At 44.3% G+C, this 20453-nt stretch overlaps 7 protein-coding genes across 7 annotated transcripts, besides 3 other annotated features; 3 read left to right on the top strand and 4 right to left on the bottom strand.

Moving 5' to 3' along the window:
- Nucleotides 1–727: 727 nt before the first annotated feature.
- TSTA_066050 (salicylate hydroxylase, putative) lies at nt 728–2065 on the bottom strand (the record flags this gene model as incomplete). Its single annotated transcript, XM_002340498.1, has 2 exons — nt 728–792; nt 904–2065. The coding sequence occupies 2 exons, from the start codon at nt 2063–2065 to the stop codon at nt 728–730; spliced, it is 1227 nt and encodes a 408-aa protein (XP_002340539.1).
- A 701-nt stretch (nt 2066–2766) lies between these two features.
- TSTA_066040 (uncharacterized protein) lies at nt 2767–3957 on the top strand (the record flags this gene model as incomplete). The annotated part of the gene is made up of 4 exons (XM_002340497.1): nt 2767–3195; nt 3284–3473; nt 3512–3846; nt 3892–3957. The coding sequence occupies 4 exons, from the start codon at nt 2767–2769 to the stop codon at nt 3955–3957; spliced, it is 1020 nt and encodes a 339-aa protein (XP_002340538.1).
- Nucleotides 3958–4891: 934 nt separating this feature from the next.
- Nucleotides 4892–6465, bottom strand: TSTA_066030 (bicyclomycin resistance protein, putative; the record flags this gene model as incomplete). The annotated part of the gene is made up of 2 exons (XM_002340496.1): nt 4892–6168; nt 6243–6465. 2 exons carry the CDS (start codon nt 6463–6465, stop codon nt 4892–4894), a joined length of 1500 nt encoding a protein of 499 aa, XP_002340537.1.
- A 1495-nt stretch (nt 6466–7960) lies between these two features.
- TSTA_066020 (uncharacterized protein) lies at nt 7961–12917 on the top strand (the record flags this gene model as incomplete). The annotated part of the gene is made up of 2 exons (XM_002340495.1): nt 7961–8581; nt 8646–12917. The coding sequence occupies 2 exons, from the start codon at nt 7961–7963 to the stop codon at nt 12915–12917; spliced, it is 4893 nt and encodes a 1630-aa protein (XP_002340536.1).
- Nucleotides 9084–10841: a mobile genetic element.
- Nucleotides 9303–10271: a mobile genetic element.
- Nucleotides 11001–12896: a mobile genetic element.
- A 1462-nt stretch (nt 12918–14379) lies between the features above and the next one.
- On the bottom strand, nt 14380–16025 carry TSTA_066010 (monooxygenase, putative; the record flags this gene model as incomplete). The annotated part of the gene is made up of 4 exons (XM_002340494.1): nt 14380–14737; nt 14889–15365; nt 15441–15778; nt 15862–16025. 4 exons carry the CDS (start codon nt 16023–16025, stop codon nt 14469–14471), a joined length of 1248 nt encoding a protein of 415 aa, XP_002340535.1. The 3' UTR covers nt 14380–14468.
- Nucleotides 16026–17123: 1098 nt separating this feature from the next.
- Nucleotides 17124–18100, bottom strand: TSTA_066000 (uncharacterized protein; the record flags this gene model as incomplete). The annotated part of the gene is made up of 3 exons (XM_002340493.1): nt 17124–17605; nt 17678–17989; nt 18061–18100. The coding sequence occupies 3 exons, from the start codon at nt 18098–18100 to the stop codon at nt 17124–17126; spliced, it is 834 nt and encodes a 277-aa protein (XP_002340534.1).
- Nucleotides 18101–18995: 895 nt separating this feature from the next.
- On the top strand, nt 18996–20362 carry TSTA_065990 (dehydrogenase, putative; the record flags this gene model as incomplete). Its single annotated transcript, XM_002340492.1, has 4 exons — nt 18996–19140; nt 19217–19283; nt 19372–19652; nt 19773–20362. 4 exons carry the CDS (start codon nt 18996–18998, stop codon nt 20360–20362), a joined length of 1083 nt encoding a protein of 360 aa, XP_002340533.1.
- Nucleotides 20363–20453: the final 91 nt, after the last annotated feature.

Below are 20453 nucleotides of genomic sequence, written 5' to 3'. Positions count from 1 at the left end.
ATGCATTCAAGAAAAGCCGCATTGTGGAGGGTTGTTTGAAAGTATCTCATTTTTGATTATAACTTAATGTTAATGTATAATGTTAGTATGGTGGCTAAGAGAAGCCTATGGAATTAAGCAGAATCTACTAATGTACATATAACCACGCACCCTAGTACCTAATCATACCCTGCGGAGGCTAGAGTCAAAAGTGATGGCTATGCGGTGATTAGCTCGTTTTGAGATACATTATAATACATGGAAATTTCAAGGGTTAGGGCAGTATAAGCTATGTAATTATAGAGAATCTAACTATAATTTCTATATAAAGATTATAATAACCCTAGGGTACGCAACTTTGTAATCGTAATACTTAGGTTGTACGCTAATTATGTAGCTATAAATCTAGCGTCGCCAACACTTTTGACTCCAACCCCCATATCTAGTAGTGTTAATTAAGGTTAGCCATGATTATATAAAATCTTGTGCGTGTCCACATTAAATAGGAAAGGTGCTTAGTGGAGCTTACTAACAATCTAAAGAATTCGAGGTGCGAGGTTTGCTTTCGTCTAATTAGGCGAATGCTATGTGGCCGAGGAAGCGCTTTCAAGAGGAAAGAAAGCTGTACGTGTGGGTGCTGTATCGATGATAAATAACAAATAACAACTGATACAAGTATCTATGGCCTGAAAGCCAGATTTTGTATAAAAAGACAGACACATGGATAGTATTCTTGGCTCATTTCATATCAAAAGACTTCTAAAATTTGCGCTTCTGTATTGAGGATGTGACTATATTTGGGGTTGGGGGGGGCTTGAACATAGTGTCACTGTATCATCTTTCATATTTCAATCTTCATGCTTCTCTAAAGTAGACGGCATGGGACTTGACAATTTGAAATAATTGGAGGCTGGCTCTAAACACTTCCATTCTTTGCCATCTTTCCCTCCTTTATCATCCCCATAAGGTGCTGCAACCGATCATGGAGATATTCGATGCCATTGTAGTCTAAGGTTCGCATCATATTGTCCCACGTCTGCTTCTGTTTCTGTTCTCCGATCTTCCACATGATCTCCTCATAGTTCTTCACTGCCTGAGGTATATCAGTTGGATTGGCAATAATGGCTTGTGCTAACTCCAAGGAATCACGCATGGCAGCGTTGACTCCTTCGCCCTCAAATGGAGTCATAACATGAGCCGCGTCACCAATAATCGTAAAATTGTCCTTATGCGGCCACCGGAGACCAACAGGTAAGATGTAGAGTTTGCGCGCGAGAACAGGGTTCTCAGTCGCCGTCACGAACTGAGTGAACTGAGGGTCCCAGTCGTTAAACCAAGGCAGCAAGGCTTCTCGCGCCGCTTTAGGGTCGTGCCAATCGACGTCAGAGCCCCAAGTCTCTGGCTGACGGATATAGGCGTACGTTCGGATGGAACGGTCACCTTGCCTTTGTGTCATTTGGTGAATGCCTGTCTCGTTGCCGATAACCAACAGGGAGCCTTCTCCTACCAAGGCCGCAAATTCAGGGTGGGCCTCGTCGACATTTTCGTACAGAGTCTCGTAAACGGTGACTCCAGAATAGAAGGGTTGGATCGGCGTGAGAACATTTCGCACCTTGGACCACGTGCCCTCAGCGCCAACAATAAGGTCGAATCCGCTTTCTATAGTGTGTGCAAGGTGAAGAGTTCCATCAGGGTCCACCCTTTTCAGGTGATGGTTCCATCTAATGTATTCTTTAGGCAATGACTCAAGTAGAATACGTCGAAGTTCAGTGCGATCAATCTCAGGTCTTCCAGTGTCAAATCCGGTGCTGTCGAGATAGACTTTGCCGTGTCGGTCTATAAGCTTCAATGCTTCGGCCTCGTAACGCGCTAATTTGTTGTATTCTTCCCAGATGCCTGCCATGCGGATGGCTTTCTGACCCCCATCAAGACTTAAATCCAAAGAGCCACCTTCGGTTTTCCTCGCGTTTTGACTCTCATCCCTCTCAAAAATGGTCGTCGGGATCCCATGTTGGTGAAGAATCCTCGCAAGCGTGAGGCCGCTAGGCCCTGCACCAATGATTGCAATATTTGGTTTTCGCTCCATTGTGCCTTGCGAAGTAATACTCTTCTGCTGATTGTCAGATGGCTTGAAAATTATGCCAAAGTATTATCTATATTGACAATGGAATCAATGATGTTTAAATCACTGCACGAATTCTCTTGAACCTCCCGTCCTAAGCTTCAAGAGTCCGTAAGAAAATGTGACGCGGCACTCTTTAATTACCCCTGCATCTTCATTTCAGGAGAACAGCTGAAATATGCGATGTCACACCTGGAATAAATGTCGGACCTAGTCGGCCGCCTTGTTGCGTGCATTTTTTCCAAATTGGAATGATCTACAAGTAGATTATTAATTACTGTGGGCATCGCTGGCTTCGTTCCATTGTGCCCATTAAAATAGTGGATAGCCTGCATAGGTTTCGTGTAATTGAGCACGTTAGCTGGGAAAAATCCAAGGCGGCCGACGTGTTTTCCAACAAGTGGATTCTCTACAAGTAGCCAGCTGTGCGTAACATATAGGGTTGAGTATCAGGCAGTAAGACGGCATCTGCGATACCGAGCGCTTGTCTCCGATTTTCGGATCGTCTTAAGGATATCAGACGGACTAATGAGTTGTCTGAAGCATTGACAAGGGATTTTTTTCCTTCAAAAACCGGGGCGGGATAGTTCAATTCCTCGCAGGAACACAAACAACGAAAATTTCGAAGATTCCAGGAACGGCCAAAGCCTAGAAGAAAAGGAAATATGGATACCACAACCTTCTTGATTACCGACGTACAGATTTTCACAGGCAAATTTGCCATCCCCTGTGGCTATGTCTATGTTGTTGAGGGGAAAATCGCAGATTACGGTTGTGTTCCTGCACCAGAGAAGCTTTTGGAGTCACAAAGCGCCATCAAGAAGCTGTCCATGCCTGACCACAAACTTCTCCCTGGTCTGATCGATGCACATATGCACGCGGACGGCGGAAACGAGTTGTCTCTAGAACAATCACTTCGTTTTGGGGTAACCACAGTTTTGGATCTTCACAATGAACCGGAAAACATGGCAAAGCTCAAGCGTCTGGCAGCGCAGAACAAGAACTTTTCCGATTTCAAATGTGCAAGTTTGGCAGCGATGATCAGTGGTGGGTGGCCTGAGGCAGTTATGCCTCGTATCAGCCAAAGCCCAGAGGTGCGTTGGCTAAAACCTTCATTATTCATAGCCATAAAGCATCAAGGAAGAACGAAATCAATAAATCACTGACGTGCTCTACTATTAGGCTATCGCTAAAGTCGCTTCTTGGCCCAAGATTTCATCACCCTCAGAAGCTTCAAAGTTTGTGGATGATCGTATTTCCGAGGGAGCCGACTACGTCAAGTTGATGCATGAATCTGGGGGGTCTATGGGCTTTGAAGTCAAGCTGCCATCCATCGAACTACAAAAAGCACTAGTTTCTGCAGCACATGACCGTCAGCTGAAGTTGTCGCTCACGCTTTGACTTTGTCAGATACTATGGAGATATTAAACGCAGGTGTGGACGGAATGGCGCACACTTTTTGTGACAAAGCAATAACTCCGGAGCTGGTTCAAGCCTACAAGACAAACAGCGCCTGGTGCAGTCCAACCTTAGTTACCATCGGGAGCCTAACAAAGCAAGACAGATCCATTGCCGAGAGGTTTGCGCACGACCACCGCGTCCAAAATCTGCTCGATCCTTCCTCGAAGCGGAACATGTGCATGTGCATGGGTTTTGGCCATGAGACCGCCTCCGTCGAATACGCATATGAGAGTGTGAGGCAGTTGAAGCAGGCTGGTATTGACATTCTTTGGTTGATCATTCTAGTATGTCCCCGCCTTGTATTAACTGACCAGCTTGTAGTGGCTCAGATTCAGGCTCATCCCCTGGGACTGCCTGGGGTCTCTCGCAACACCATGAGATGTTCCTGTTGGTAAACAAGTGTGATTTTACTTGTGAAGAGGCAATACGCTCAGCTACTGAAGTGGTTGCTCGATGTTTCGGGCTAAATGATCGAGGCCTCATTGAAAAGGGCTTCAAAGCTGACCTCCTGCTTGTCAAGGGCAATCCACTCGATAATATCGAGGATTCTTTGAATATCCAAGCTGTGTGGAGAGATGGAGTGCTGTGCACAAAATACCAGCTTTAGCTCAGGACGATTACTACGAATTCAGTCTGAATATTTTTTTTCTATTTTCATTTCAAACTTCGCAATATTATAACGCAATTTTTTAAATGTGCATTGAAAGCCAAGTGAAATAGAACCACTCTAGTGATACTGCTTATTCTGTTCATTGTAAGCTTCTTTCATAAGGTATCTCCCAAGAGGGCCTAGAGACATCAAGTATAACTGGGTGTTTTTGGCCTGCAAGGAACCGATCGTCAATCCAAATTTATGTGGTAGTGATTGTACATCTTAGGACGTAATCTATACTTAGTTACATTTTCATCTGCCTTATAGTTCAAGTTTTTCCTTAGAAATATCTTTTTTTTATTGTATTTGAAGATAGTTGAATAGACTATAACATTTCAATATCATTTATATTATCAATTCTTCTACTCCTATTTCAGCTTTTCAAGAATAATAATAATAATACATTATTAACTATTTTGTTTTCAAGCTGCTATTTACTTTATATTGATCTCGCCTAGCTCTCATCATTTTTGGCAGTGATGACCCTGAGCTGCCCAACAGCTCAATGCAAATATTAATACTGATGATGAAATTCACTGTAGGCCGCCGTAAGTAAGGCCAATAGACAGGAACGAAATTAGAAAATACTACTGCCGCAAAACAACTAGACAGCAGCTGAGTGAATCTTGCAAATTTGTCCCAAAAATCGTGGCCGAGAAAAAAAAAATACGCTCTGTTCAGAGATTCTCCACTGAATATTTTCGACGCAAGAATTCGCCATAGCGAATGATCACCCAGGGAACTGGAATCATGCAAGCGGCAATAAACCCCAATAGACTATTACCCCAGCCATATCCGAGAGTCTCGTACATTTTACTGCCAGCAAGAGGGAGAACAGACCCAGCAATGGAACGGATGACAGTATTAGCTGCCATGGCACTAGCTGCATAGATTGTGAAAGCATCGACCAAGTAGGTGATAGTCGGTATCATGCAAAGAATAGCGCCTATGCCGAATATGGCTGTGCCTAGAATTGGTACAATCCACTGCACTTTGTATTCCACTGTCCATCCGTAAATGAAAAGTCCCGTAGGGAGTAAGACAGCCCCAACCCTGAGCAACGGAAGACGATATTCAGGTTTCAGGTCTTGAGTGTCTTTACTCATCTTTGCCATTCGTTGCATCGTGCGATCAGAGGTAGCACTATAGTAAACCAGCCCGCACAGGTTGCCCACGCCGATTCCTAGGTAAGAAAGTCCACTGGTGCCAGTGTTGAAACCATACACAGTCGTGAAGACTTCCGAAAAGGAAGTAAACAGTAAATAGAGGTAGCCATACACAATGGCCAAGTAAACTGCGAAAATAGTACAAATGGGAGAAAGGAATAGCAATTTTATGGGGCGTACGATGCTGCGAATAAAATAGTCTCGTGGACTAAGATTTCGATCAAGTTTGGAGCGCAGCAGTGGATTATTGGTGGTCTTCCTGAGCCTTTGAGCTTTCCGCTCTAAGAGGATGGGAGCGTATGTCTCACTGCAACAAAAAAACATGGCCAAACCGAGAGCACCAGCAACGATTGTGCATAACCAGAATACCCAGCGCCAGCCCTTCGCATTTGCTAAAAAGCCGCCAATAACAGGTCCCACGGCAGGTCCCAGTAAGGTCCCAATCAAGGTTATGGACATGACCCTGCCACGCTTCTCTTGGTGAATTGTGTCCGCAACCGTGCCGCCACTGTTCGTTAGAGGCGCTGATCCCAGCGCACCAGAGAAAAAACGGAAAACGATGAGGCTATTCAGAGACGGAGCGACAGCACATGCAATAAGGAAAGCAATGAAGCCGACATTGCAGACGTGATAAACTATCAAACGGCCATAGATTTCGGACAACGGAGCGACCAGAAGCGGACCCAAGGCAAACCCAAGAACGAAAACAGATACGACGAAAGATGCTAACTCGGTGTTGTCATTATGAAAATCTCTCATCAACTGAGGAACACCAGGTGCAAAGATGGCTGCAAATTAGTCCTGAGTCAGCATTGAGAAAAGTGAAATTGTGGAGATGATCAAAACAGGCTGGGATTCCTACATGAAGTTAGAGGTGTGATAAAGCTCAACGCGCTGACAAGTCCGCAGTTCAAAGCCTTCCTCCATGTAGGCCAGTTGTATGGATTGTTAGGATCATTTTCACCATCCCACCACACAAGATTTGGATCGATATCTGCTATGTTTGTTTCTTCAGCAACGTCGCCATCCTTTTCAGGATCCGTGACAGGTTGTGACACAAGGTCCGAGTCGCTGGGTTCTGGCATCGTCGGAAACGGTAGGTGGTTTTTCAACTGGTGTTTTTTTTAAGTCCAAATGACCGTTCTTGTGTCAGGCAATTAAAATATTTATTACCTCGACTAGCAAGACATTGAGCTGTACTCCCTACAGAGTGCATAAATGGTCCTGGGCATATGTGCACTGTCAGTTTAGTATACCTGTGATCCATCTCAGCGGAAATCGGCGGTAAGTTGCATAACTCGGGACGGGACTCTGGTATCTCCAAACAAACTACTCATGGAATTTTCTCCACGCATTTGCATTGAGTCTTGTTTAGTACATAACACCACCCCCGGGAATTGTCTGAGGGTCACATTATGTTAACCCGGTTGTCGATCACTTAGTAACATGTGCAAGCGAAAGGCGGATGCCAGTGGAGAAGGGCGGCCGCCCTCATCCTTGTTACCAGCTATTGGATGGAAATGGCTTCAAGGGGTTGTAATATGGTTATTCAAAGCAGTATCGTCAAATCCACCTGGATTTTCTTTTCATAAGGTTGGTAAAACCTAACCCGCAACCCTTGGTTATTAACTGTAACAGTGCACGCCAAAGTAGTCTATTGGGAAGCTTTGTTCACGAAGATATAGAACATGGAGATCGGGAGTATACAACTTGCTAGGAAACTAAGCCTATAAACATAGATAACAGATCCAAAGAGTAAGCTGGGAATATATTGCTACATACAAAGAAGATGCAATGGGCATTTCGGTAAATATACCATAATGACAGAGGAATTCTATTTACATACAAAGGCATAAAACAAAATTCAGGGTCCATCCCGTTAGGCGCTGAGACCTGTAGGGCTTGTCCGTCACAGGACTGCTAATTGGATTTTTGTATTTTGTATTTGGGTTACACATTCAGGCTTGAAATTTGTATGAAGTGCATTTTCCGGAGGAAATGATCCGGTCGGTGTCCGAATACCTAATTTATTACTCTTCTAAAGTAACACTAACCGTGCCGTCCGGCGCACTACCTCTTCCGGGTGTTGGAAATAAAATCACGTGACTAGCAGGATATGTTGGATATTTGATACGCTAATCCCAATCAGGATGTCATTACTAATCATGATTCCTCGGAATAACGACATATCCGTGAGAACATGAGAGCCAAACTCAAGCCTACAGTTTGGAGTCAGGATGGTCATTTATCCCGTAAATCCGTGATACTTTGCCACTATGATGTGTATATAAAGAGGATCAAGATGTGTAGTTAGCTATGTTTTAGAAGACGTGCAAATCAGAGTCAATTATTCCTCACCCAAATTGTACAACTCCTATCAGAGCCTAACCCCGTTCGGACTAGTACCCAAAAGATTCCAATAGTTATGAGCCCGGGATCACTGTGAGCTACACTTGAAGCTATTCACAGATCAATCCTCAATTCGGAAATCTTGTACAGCCAGCCACGATACCAAACCAGTGAGCGTCCTCGATTGTGATACAGTTCAAAACGATCCAAGAGCAATACAAGATATTAGCAATGGATACCAGGAAGAACATTGTAATCCTAAAAACGACAGACGACTGGAGAAAATGGATCGAACAGCTTAGCACGGAGGCAATGAAGGAGAATGTATGGGAATACATTAACCCTGACCCAAACCGGATGGTACTTGAGCCCGCACCAGCCAAGCCTATGGAGCCAGTTGCGCCTGAGATAGACTTCAGCAAAACAAGTGAAGCGCAGCTGTTATTACAGAAATATCAGATTGAATCCAACACATACGAACGACAACTCAGTCGGTACGAGAAACACCAGAAACGTATGAAGCATATGCGTTCTTATATTCTCGACACTGTGTACATTGGACATAAGCCTATGATTCGAGAAATCAGCGAAGTTTCTGAAATAATACGAAAGCTTAAGAAAGAGCTTGCTCCAAAACCAAACCGAGAAAGAGCCTTGTTAATTGAGCAGCATCGAGAGCTCATAATGACGAAAAATTCCTTGAAACCAAAAGAGTTGATTCAGAAATGGCGAGATTTAATAATTGACATGAAATTCGCCAAATTCACTGAGATTCCGGACGACCGATTAACCAGGGACTTCATCAAACAACTGAGAATGTTTTACCCAAGTTCTATGAGACATGGACCACCCGTATGATCGAATTCGATCTTGATTCTGGAGCTACCATCTAATAGAAATACCAACAGTTGATGAGATTATTAGTCAATTCGAACAATGGGAAGAGGTGTATACCAAATCTAATCCACCTTCCAGACGGGATATTGCTATGGCGACATTTGGCGATAAATCCGACCAGACAGAGAAGGAAAAACAAGACACAACACCCAAACAAAAGACGAGAACCTGCATATGCGGTCAGGAACATCTATTTGAAGATTGCCCATATGTGAATTCGAAGAAACGTACCGTCAATTGGAAACCAGATGAAGCCATACAGAAAAAGTTCGAGCAACTAGAGCGACGTCATGGACATCCCAGAGCAAAAATGCTCCAAAGAATCAAGAAGAAACTGGAAAAAGAAGGCAGTAGTGGGACGAAAGTCTCATTTTTAACTGATGCTAAGAATGACAATGGGAATAAAGAATCAGCAAATTTATTGTATGATTCGGATGAGTATATTGGCATACTTCTCAACGCCAAGCAACCATCTCTAAATCCACCGATCAGTACAGCACTGTCAGCCTCAAGCAGAAATCTTGATATTAAGGAGATGACCTTACTCGACAGTGGAGCGACAGTTCATATCACCAATAAACGGGATAAGCTTATTAATATGCAGTCGAATGTTCGAACAATCATGGCCGGAAAAACAGAGATCCAAATGTATGGACCAGGACAGTACATCCTTCACCCAACAGATCCTATTAGCGATAAAGTTATATGCAAAGGAATACGGATCTTGGAAATGTGGTATGTGGAAGGGTTTCCTACAACAATTATCTCAATGAGCCAGCTTCGGAGCCACGGTATCAAATACGATGGAAAAACCGACAGATTGTGGAGCGAGCGAACAAACGAGGACCTTTGCCATGTCAAATGCACTGGCAAGCTATATCTGCTTGAATGGAACTCGAATAAGAATTCTAAGACATCCCTATCAAAGGAGTTAGCCTTAAGTTCGTTTGACAAAAGAATACTGAAGGATCCCGCACAGGTATGGCATAAGAGATTCGCCCACGTATCCAATAAATCGATTGAAAACATAGAGAAGGCCACTGAGGGAGCAAACATTACCGCACCGTTCCAAAAAAGGAACGAGGAAGGATTCGAGGAAAAATGCGAAGTCTGTGCAATCACCAAGATACGCAAGAAAATCAGCAGAGTTCCAATGACGCCACCGACAAGGCCATTCCAAAAGTTATTTGTGGATATTATTGTCATGAATCTTGCAATGAACAAGGATTCATATGCATTGCATGCTGTTGACCCATACACGAAGTTTCACATCCTAACGACAACTCGTACAAAGTCAGTCAACTTCAACCTTGAAAACATGATTGAAGAGATCGAACATACCTTCAAGACAAGGATTGAGGAGATCCAACTAGACGGAGAGTCATCGCTTAATGGAATCAGCTTCAGGGACTATTCTCAAAAGAGAAAAATCAGACTGATTGTCACCGTGCCAGATACACCAGAGCAAAACGGCCCAAGCGAGCGAGCTGGAGGAATTATCAGCATGAAATCTCGCAGCCTAATCCAGGAAGCCAACTTACCTCAAGGATTATGGCCAGAGGCTATGAAAGCTGCCGTTTGGATCCTAAACAGAACTCCGATAAAAGCCTTGGGCTATAAGACAGCATATGAGATGGCTCATGGGACGAAACCATACGTTGGGAATCTGTTTCTATTCGGATCTAAGGCATATGTCAGAGTGGACACTAAGAAAAGCGAGAAGATGGCTCTGCGCGCCCAGATAGGATTCTTGGTGGGATATGAAGCTCACAATATCTGGAAGGTATGGACTACTGGACCTAATGGATCGAAAGTCATACGCGCCAGAGACGTCATCTTCGACGAGACGAAGAAATATGACCCAGAACATCCATTTGTTAAAGAGATTGTCAGAGAAGGTGTGCAGAGATACGTTGACAACGTTGACATACCAAATCTTGAAGACATCGAGCAAAACGATATAATCGACTCAGTTGACGAAGATATGAATCTACAAAGCATGGTCAGCCCAGTTGTGTCAAATATTGAAAATACTGGAGGCACATTACCTCATGATTCCATGGATATTAGCAGGCCAGGTCAAGCACTGGATATACAACAAGATGTGCCACAAAACATGGAGATTGACGAACCAACCCAGCCGGATCAGGATACTATGGATATTGACCACGAAAATCCAGAAAATGAAGCCCAAGAAGCGACACAAATTGACAATCGTGAGAAATCCGTGGTGAAGAAGTTGAAAATCGACTCAGCTGGAGGGGTGGAGCATGAGGATAATATCAAGGAAGAAGTTGACGAGGATAAGAATATCCCCAGCGACAAACAGCTTCCTCAATCTTCAAGTCCCGTGACCATGGAAAGGCTTTCAGCCAATCATGATGCAGAAAAAGCAAATAACGTCAACAACGACTTACCTACCCCGCCTCAAGGAGCCTCTCAGCATTCAAGCGAAAAGAATGAGTCAACAGGAACTCAGGAACCCCTTAGTACCTCTCGAGCACAGGAGATTAACGCGGACCTCTCAGAAAGCAATATAGTGACAGGACCCAGGATTCGAGTACCGTCAAAAAGAGCCCTAAGTCCAGAATCAAGCTCTTTATCAAGGAAGAAGCACAAAAAACTCAGCCGCGCATTTTTAGCCAGGCAAAAGTTGCTACAAGATTCGACAACGGACAAAATCCTTTTAGCTGCACTAGAAAAGCTTGAAAAACCACTTACAGAACAGCTTCCACCAGAACCTAAGAATTGGACGGGCGTTTTACGACACAAATTCAAAAATCAGTTCATACAAGCTGCGAAAACCGAGTTTGAAGCTTTAAACAAGAAAGGCACGTTTGAGTTTGTTCCTAGACCTCAAAATAAGCATATTCTACCACTGACATGGGTTTTCAAATACAAATTTGACAAGTATGGCAAACTTTCAAAGTTCAAAGCAAGGATCTGTGTGCGCGGTGATCTACAACAGCCCAATGAGCTCGAGAAGCGAGCAGCCACACTGGCAGCCCGAAATTTTAGGCTGATGATGGCTCTAGCCGCTATATTCGACTTGGAGATTGTGCAATACGATGCCGTGAATGCCTTCATAAACAGTCTATTGGATAAGGAGGTTTATACATTGTGTCCAGATGGCTTCAAACAAAGTAGCAAGGTCATAAAATTACGGCGAGCTCTATACGGATTACGGAGAAGTCCTCGGTTATGGCAGAAAGAACTAACAACGACCTTATTAAGCCTGGGATTTGTTCCAATACCTGATGAAGAATGTCTATTTATCAAAAATGGCGTTCTTATACTATTTTTTGTTGATGACATCCTTGTGTTCTACGACAAGGACAAAAAACAAGCTATTTTCGAAGAAACTGAGAAAGGCCTTACGAGCAAATACGAGCTCCGAAAAATGGATAAATTCGAATGGTTTCTGAACATTAGGATCCTTCGTGACCGAGCCCAGAGAAAGATTTGGCTCTGTCAGGATTCCTATATCGCGAAGATAGCCAGTCAGTTCAATATCAACACCACGAACAACGTCGACACACCAATATCTGGCAATATTGAGGCCTCAAAAGGAGAAGCAACTAATCAAGAGATTCACGCCTATCAAGAGCTTGTTGGATCCGCCCTGTATGCCTCTATCATGACACGGATCGACGTTGCAAAGGCTGTCAACGAACTAGCCAAACACACGAAAAATCCTTCAATCGCCCATTTCCAGCAGATAAGGAGGGTTATCCAATATCTTTATAACACTCGCTTCCTAGCTATTGAATTCTCACCACCGCAAAATCCTGAGAAAGACGCGTTTATATGTGCCTCAGATGCCTCATTTGGAGACAACCCCGACCGTACAAGTTCCGAGGGTTATTTGGTCCAAATATATGGGGGCCCAGTCGACTGGAGAGCCACAAAACAACGCCTAGTCACGACATCAACCACCGAAGCCGAACTCCGAGCTGCCACCGAGGCCGCCAAGAGGCTTCAAGTTTGGAAACGTGTTTTCAGGTCAATTGGCTTCAAGCCTGATAGAGAGCTCTCTATCCAATGCGATAACAAGCAGACTGTTGCACTATTGACTAGTGAAGAACCGCAGTTTCGAACGAATCTCAAACATGTTGATATATATCATCACTGGCTAAGGCAAGAGATCTCCAAGAAGCGCCTCCGGATTGAATGGGTGGACACCAAGCGAATGGCTGCAGATGGACTTACCAAGATCCTACGCGGTCAGCCGTTCCTAGATTGGAGAAAACACCAAGGACTAGTGAATATAGGCCATTTGACACAGGAATAAAAAGCTCTAAGCTTCCATTCCTGGAGGGGTGTGTTGGATATTTGATACGCTAATCCCAATCAGGATGTCATTACTAATCATGATTCCTCGGAATAACGACATATCCGTGAGAACATGAGAGCCAAACTCAAGCCTACAGTTTGGAGTCAGGATGGTCATTTATCCCGTAAATCCGTGATACTTTGCCACTATGATGTGTATATAAAGAGGATCAAGATGTGTAGTTAGCTATGTTTTAGAAGACGTGCAAATCAGAGTCAATTATTCCTCACCCAAATTGTACAACTCCTATCAGAGCCTAACCCCGTTCGGACTAGTACCCAAAAGATTCCAATAGGATACATATAACGGGCACACTAATCGTGGAAGGATGATGAATATCATTGGTCCCTATCTAGGTCTCCGGGGACCAGTAACTAACTAAGTGGTGTCACGTGACAATACAGAAGTCGAACTACGGAACGGTTCGCAAATACCTCAAAAATACCAAATTCCCTTTAAGGGCGTCCTTTTTGGTGAAACGGTATTACGTTCAAGTTCCGACACCGGGTGTATGTCATGTGATGACGTGGGGCATATCTATAAGCGCTAATTCGGGAGGACTCAACAATGTGGGTCAATGTGGTCTTTTTAGCTTATACCTTGTGGTATAAGTGTGTTACGAATCAACCTGCATGGCGCTAAAATATACTATGACCAAGGAGGAAAGGTCACTTTGGATTTGAAGGCGTATGAACCATACGATTACAGACAAGATGGAAGGATGTCACGAAGTGGACACCCTGGTATGGAACACGCACCAAGTCACGTGAAGATATGAATAAGATACCGCTGATAAGGAAGATAAATGGTATACACAATGAGCTACGCTCATTGGGCAATGGATGATCTACTATCTACCATCTACCACAAGTGGTAGACGATATACGGTATACGGCTGGATATATAAGGACGGTCTTTACCATCATGTATTTACTTCTTCATAGCTCTTTGACATAAGTCACTCAAATACAACAGTGAGAGTCAGCAAGGCATTCTAACTCGTACGGGCACCAGGCTGTACGGGGGATCTCTTCTATCTTAGTTACGTTTAAGACTTCCAAGACCATTGACCGATCTATTGTTACTTCGTTTACTCAAGTTACCTTATCGACGTTTACCAAGGAACCTGTGCGAGGTTCAACCAAGCCTAACGTATCTCGACGCACCGCTGTCATAACTAAGGTGGATCCAGGTCCGTGACAATAACGCGGGCCGGTTCGCATCGAGACGGCTTGGCCCTTTTTTTATATCCTGAACCTGAAAACTTGAGTATGAGACGTAAACTTGTGTAATTGTATAACCTAACCTATCTAAATGAGGAAAGCCAGGCTCGGAGTGCCATTCAAAAAAAAACAAAAAATTTATAATGTAAAATGCGCGTACTCTAAATTAAAAAGGGTTTCTTGGGCAATCCATTTGGCGTGAGCTTGTACGCTGCTTCGGGAATAATCGTATAGCCATGGAAAACTCAAATATGTGGCTTACGAAGCCACAGGACTTTCAGTGATTCTACACGCTGATGGTCTTGACAGGAATTGGACGTGAAGGATGACCCCAAGCCATTCTAGGCCCCGTAAAAGTCACCTTTTCCTTTTCCGGAAAATAGACTGCCCTACTTGCCCTGACGGCCTTAGCACCACGCTCCAGAATTTCATCCTGACAATCTTGCAGGATTCGTTGTGTGTCAGGTGTGTTAACAATCGAGCCTCGGTTTTGCGAAATCGTGCGGCCAATAGACATCGCATCAACTAGAGCATGGATCGCGCCCTCACCTCGGACTTGACAGAAAGAAAAACGAAGGAAAATTAGCTTCATAAACATAAGTGAACAATAAGGATGTCTCTTTTCTTTCTCTTTGTAATTTTCCTTTTTTTACTTCATTTTGTTGTTCAGGTGAGGGGGGGCGGCTTATGACGCAGGATAACTTACAAGGATACATTGAATGAGCTGCGTCTCCAAGCAGCATTACTCGTCCAACCTGAATTCGACCTTTATTGAGCTCCACATCATAGTAAAGAATGGGTTTGAGCTTCATGCCATCCACTGGTGTCTGCTCAATGATCTTTCTCAATTTGTCCGGTAGCCTGCGGACCTTCTGAACTGCAAAAGAATGTAATTCTTCTTTTGTAGCTGTCTGTGTCCAGTAATCGCTCTTGTGAATTGGGACAGTATCATCTTGCCAAGCCACCGACCAATAATAATCGCCTGACTTTCCGCTCGTATGGACTTCATTGACTCCGCCGAAGACGCCGATCAAGTCATCGACATTTATATTACAGATCCATGCCGAGTGACCGAGCTGAAGCTGTTCGATCATGTCCTTGTCGGAAAGTACAAGCTCGCCGATGATATTTCCGACTGGGGCCACTTTAATTATATCTTCGCCATGAAGGAGGCATTGGCGAACTTGGGTATCCCTTTGATTTAAGCCAGGATTCGGACAAAAAAACAAAAGATTCAAGAGCAACAAACACTACATACCGACACTTCGTATCCCGTCAGCCCCTATAAGGATGTCGCCTGTAGCACTTATTCCATCCTCGAAGTGAGCTGTGACGCCAGCCTCCGTCTCGTCAACCCGAACCAGCTTCTTGTTATAGTAAATAGGGATATTTATTCTTAGCCAATCACGAAGACGGCGGCGATTTGCTCGGACAATCCTGGTCGATGGACTATTTTCGACACCGAAACGCTCTGCGAGATTTGGAGAGGTATAAAAAACCAACTGAGCAGGCAGCGTGAGTGGTTGCAGATGGTTCACAAAGGGCTCGAGAGGAGGAAGATCATTGGGAACAGCGGACTCTAGTTCGTCAATAATACTGAATATGAATGTCAACGACTGCTTTGGAGATCCAAAGAGTATGCTTGGAAAAATGGTTTAGATGGATTAGGATTCCCTAACCTATGCAATCCAATAGCCCATCCAGTTGGGCGAGCCTCCTTATTTAAATCCCGTTCGAAAACTTCAAACGAGATACCTTGTTTCCTCAATATCTGAGCAAGAGCCAAGCCACCCAAACCTCCGCCAATTATAAGGACATGAGGCGCCGACTGAGCTGCCGACATTGCTACTTAGGATTGTCAGAGGAAAGTTTATGGAATATGTGATAATTCGAGTTTCTCAACCTTTGGAGTCTGTTCGTACTTTTTTGTGACTTCTTGACGAAGAGAACGTCATTTAAAGTACACTTCGACGGTTTAGATTGGCATCAAACATACCCGTTTCACTTGGGCCACCAACGATGCTCTGAAATGAGTACGATTCATTTACAGCAGGGCGGACAAAGGGCGGCCGCCCATACCCTGCCGATCCTTATTGATATACCACATCAGTCCTCCACAATGACGAGAACTGGGCCAAATGGGCTATCCACTTGGCCGAGCGCGAGTACTAAACATGAGTGACAGCGATAAGCCTTAAGCTCATTGGTGCTCCGGACTCCGCCTGCCGCCTTTAGTAGGAATGGATTAGCGAAACAAGGTTAAGCTATTTCCCTGTGTAAACTAGTGCTCGGCAAGCCACCCGGCCAAACTCCCGAAAATGCGTTCTATATTGATTTCAAATCTTGATTTCCAGCCAAAAACAAATGATAGTTACATTTTCTTTACTGATAATTGTGTCAAGCGGTCTTTTCAACACTGCTCATAGTCGCTAGTGCTCATGCTCACCCCGCCACATTTATTTGTGACTTCCAAGTTCGGAGCTTTGCGGTCCTTTCTAAAACAGTACTATGTACCTCAGGTGATTCTCTGTCAATTAAGCGTATCCGGTCGAAAAAGTTTATCCTCTTTATACGGAGAAGTTCACTGCCACGGCTCTCTGACGAGATCACAGTGATAAGAGAAGGATATTAATGACTCGGGACCCTCTGCTAGATACGAAGTTCTCATTGGCTGGCGTTTCGGCGTGGTGGATTCTTTTGCAAGGATAAGAGGGAAAATGATGCATGGAGAACAGAGAGAAGTCGCATACACTATGTTGATTGAATTTACTGCAATCGGATATTCAACTTTGGGGAAATAAATCCCAACCACAAACCATGCTATAACTTGTCCACAGAACCGGAACAAGGAGAAGAGATGCTCTCTTAAATGAGTAAAGCAACAATGGAAAGAATGGGAAATGTAATATACAACTGGTGAATTTTAAAATAACCACTCAGACTAACTCCAATAGTACGAATAGATATCGAATTCGCCAAACTTGTCATGAAGAACCTCACCCTTCTCATCACCCGCAGCGCCCGCACAAACAAGAAGGGGTAGAAAGTGCTCTGCTCTTGCCGGGGGGTGCATTTCATCGCTGTGAGGAAATCCTCTCCACTTCTCGAGTTTCCTGCAACGCTCATCCGCGTTTTCCTCCAAAACTGCTCCTGTAAGGCTCTTGTTCCAAGCTTCATAATTGGCCTGGAACGACGACATGGGAAGAAAACCTCTACTGATCTTCAGCATCACAGGCAGATTATGAACTGAAGAAAACCCTGAACCGAGGATAGCAATATTAGAGTCACGAAGTTTTTCAAAGGCGCGTCCCATGTTCAAATGATCCTGTGCGTTTTCGCTAAGAAGCACAGATATTTGAACGAGGGGAACATTGGCTAGCGGATTGATGAGCATAAATGGAATAAAAACCCCATGATCCCAACCTGATGTTTGAAGCGTTCAATTCATTTAATATGTATTTTCACACCTTTTCGAGTGTATAATCGGAATCTTACCTCGTTTATCATCCAGCACGGGACGTAAGCCTTCGTTCTCAAGCGCCTTACCTACCTCTTCTGCCACACGACGCGAACCGGGCGCATCATATTTCAGCGAATAGCTTTGCGGAGGGAAACCCCGATAGTCATAGTACAGCTCATGCTTGTCAGCTGACGAAACGGTGGGATAATTTTCGGACCAGTGTGCGGTAATAACTAGAATAGCACGTGGGGCTTCAGGAGTCCCCAGTCGCAGGATTCTAGGAATAGTCTCCTGGAGCGATTTGGTGACATCCGTGTGGTACTCATCTCCAAGAACAGGCATTGGACCTAGCCATAGACAATATTTAACGCTGTGAATAGTATCTCCTGTATCTCCAGATGGAAAAATGCTCACTCACCACTTCCATGGTTCACGCAAATAACAGCTCCTCTCGTCATGATCTTTCGAAATATCGCGCCCCTGACCAGCCTAAGGAGAATGGAAATTAAAGGCGAATGTGGAATATTTTCTCTAACTAATAAATGTCCAACGGGATTGATTCGAAGACAAGATAATTACACCGACAGATATAGATATTCCAATGTTAAATTATAGGCACTCGTAGCTGTGATCGAACACCAAATCCATACATCGAGAGGTGGCAAACCTTGAATTAGTCACATATTGTCCTGAAGGTCGTTTGAACCATATAAAATGTTGTCCCAAACAAAGTCTGTTGCTTGGTAATCATATATTCAGCCGGCCGCCCCTCCCCGCTCTGACTAAATCAGCCGTACAAACAGTTACAGGCAGTGTTACTATTCACATATTTGAGTCGGTCATAACCAGAAATGATATGTCAACTTACCTAATGTTAGTAAATCTGCTTACCCGCTCCAACTAACTCATTGAAAATGTGAGAAACTATGAGTTCCTGCCTGGAGAAAACATGTAAGTTACGTTTAGTATGACAAATTATTAGTCAAGGACCCTTCCCCTCGACCCTACCCAAGTTTAATGGGGTTAATGTCTTTTTGAACGAACAGATGAGCTTTTGTCATGGGCGGTTACAGTCTCAGATGTGGAGTTAATCTCTCCAGAGACATCTTAAAAGAGACAGAAAATGTTAGTCAACCATTTGTGGTTACCAACAACCCCTAGAATAAAGATAATATATATTTATCTCTTATCTTTTCAGAACTTATTCCAGCTTGCTACAGCGGTTACACATTCACCAAGCCAAATTGCACCCACACTTTTCTCCTCTGATAAACTTTTCCTTCCCACCTAATTCACTTCGGGGATTCATTATAGATCCAGAGTCTCGGCCGGAGTACAGAGGAAATAGAAGTTATGGGGAACGATACCAATAAGAAGGAGCACTTACTCGTAATATTCTACCAGGACTTGTTGGAGGGAATTCGTGATGTAGTAGAACAGAAGTTTCCAAACGCCAACCTCACCATCTACCGACTTGGAAGGGCCGCCGTCCCGAAAGGTAAGGAAGACGTCGACGACTCTTTTCTGCTCATTCATTTTCGATCATTCAACCAAGTTGTAATAACAATGAAAAGACATTTTGGCAAAGGTAACCGTCGTTTGCACGTTTGGATATTTTCCCGATCCCAGCGACGTACCAAAGTAAGTCAGCTAACTTGAGGGGTCCAAAAATTGGCAACCCAGCCAATCCAAGAGTGAAATGCACTGACTTGGGTTGTTTCATACATAGTCTGAAATTGGTGCATTTTTTCAATGCCGGCATAGACCACGCCTTGGGCCAGCCACTCATCGCGCAGACTACAATTCCCATTACAAATAGTGCAGGCGTTGCTGGCCCTCCCATGGCAGAGTGGACAGTCATGAACTGGCTGACGGCAGCGAAAGGCTATGACCATATGAGGGAAGCACAGAGACAGCACCGCTGGGATAGATCGACGCAATACATCAATGTGCACGATCAGGTGGGCAAGCACGTGGGCATTCTAGGATATGGAAGCATAGGACGTCAAAGTAAGATAATGTTTCAGTCCCCCTCCTGTGTCTCAACTTTACACTGCTATGATCAACTATTTCCATTCTCAAAAGAATTCCAAAGGCTAATTTTGACCTTTTTTTTTTGTGTGTGTGTAGTTGGTCGTCTTGCCTCCGCGCTTGGGATGACTGTCCATGCCTACACAGCTACTTCCCGAGTGACTCCCCTATCCAGGAAAGACACCAGCTTTATCATTCCTGGCACTGGAGATCCCGAAGGCTCAGTCCCGTCATCGTGGCACCATGGTACTGATAAAGCCTCTCTGCACGATTTCCTGGCTCTAAGTCTGGATCATCTTGTCATCTTGCTCCCACGTACACCGCAGACGTGGCATCTCCTTGGAGTAGAGGAGTTCAAGATTCTCTCGGATAACTGCTCGGCGAAGAATTCGGGTAGGAGACCTTTTGTGACAAGTATATCTCGAGGCAGCGTCATTGATCAGGAAGCATTGGTTGCAGCTTTGAAATCTGGTCAGCTTAGTGGCGCAGCCCTGGACGTGACAGATCCTGAACCACTGCCTCCTGACAATGAACTGTGGGACATGCCAAACGTACATATCAGTCCACATATGAGTGCTGTTGGGGTCGAGTATATTCCGCGAAGCTTAGATGTACTGAAAATGAACATTGAGCGGTTGGAAAAGGGAGAGGCATTGATTAACGAATTCACGAGGGGAAAATGGCATTAGTCTAGCTCTACTACGGTTGGGGCCGGTAATTTTGTTAGTACGATTTTTAGGCGGTCAGGCTCCGGGGCTCACCGCCTTTTAAATAGAATAT

This window comes from Talaromyces stipitatus, genomic scaffold (genome assembly GCF_000003125.1).
Source record: "Talaromyces stipitatus ATCC 10500 scf_1105507295523 genomic scaffold, whole genome shotgun sequence".
NCBI lineage: Eukaryota > Fungi > Ascomycota > Eurotiomycetes > Eurotiales > Trichocomaceae > Talaromyces > Talaromyces stipitatus.
Note: the sequence above shows the minus strand (reverse complement) of the source record. Positions and strands in the feature narration are given on the sequence as shown.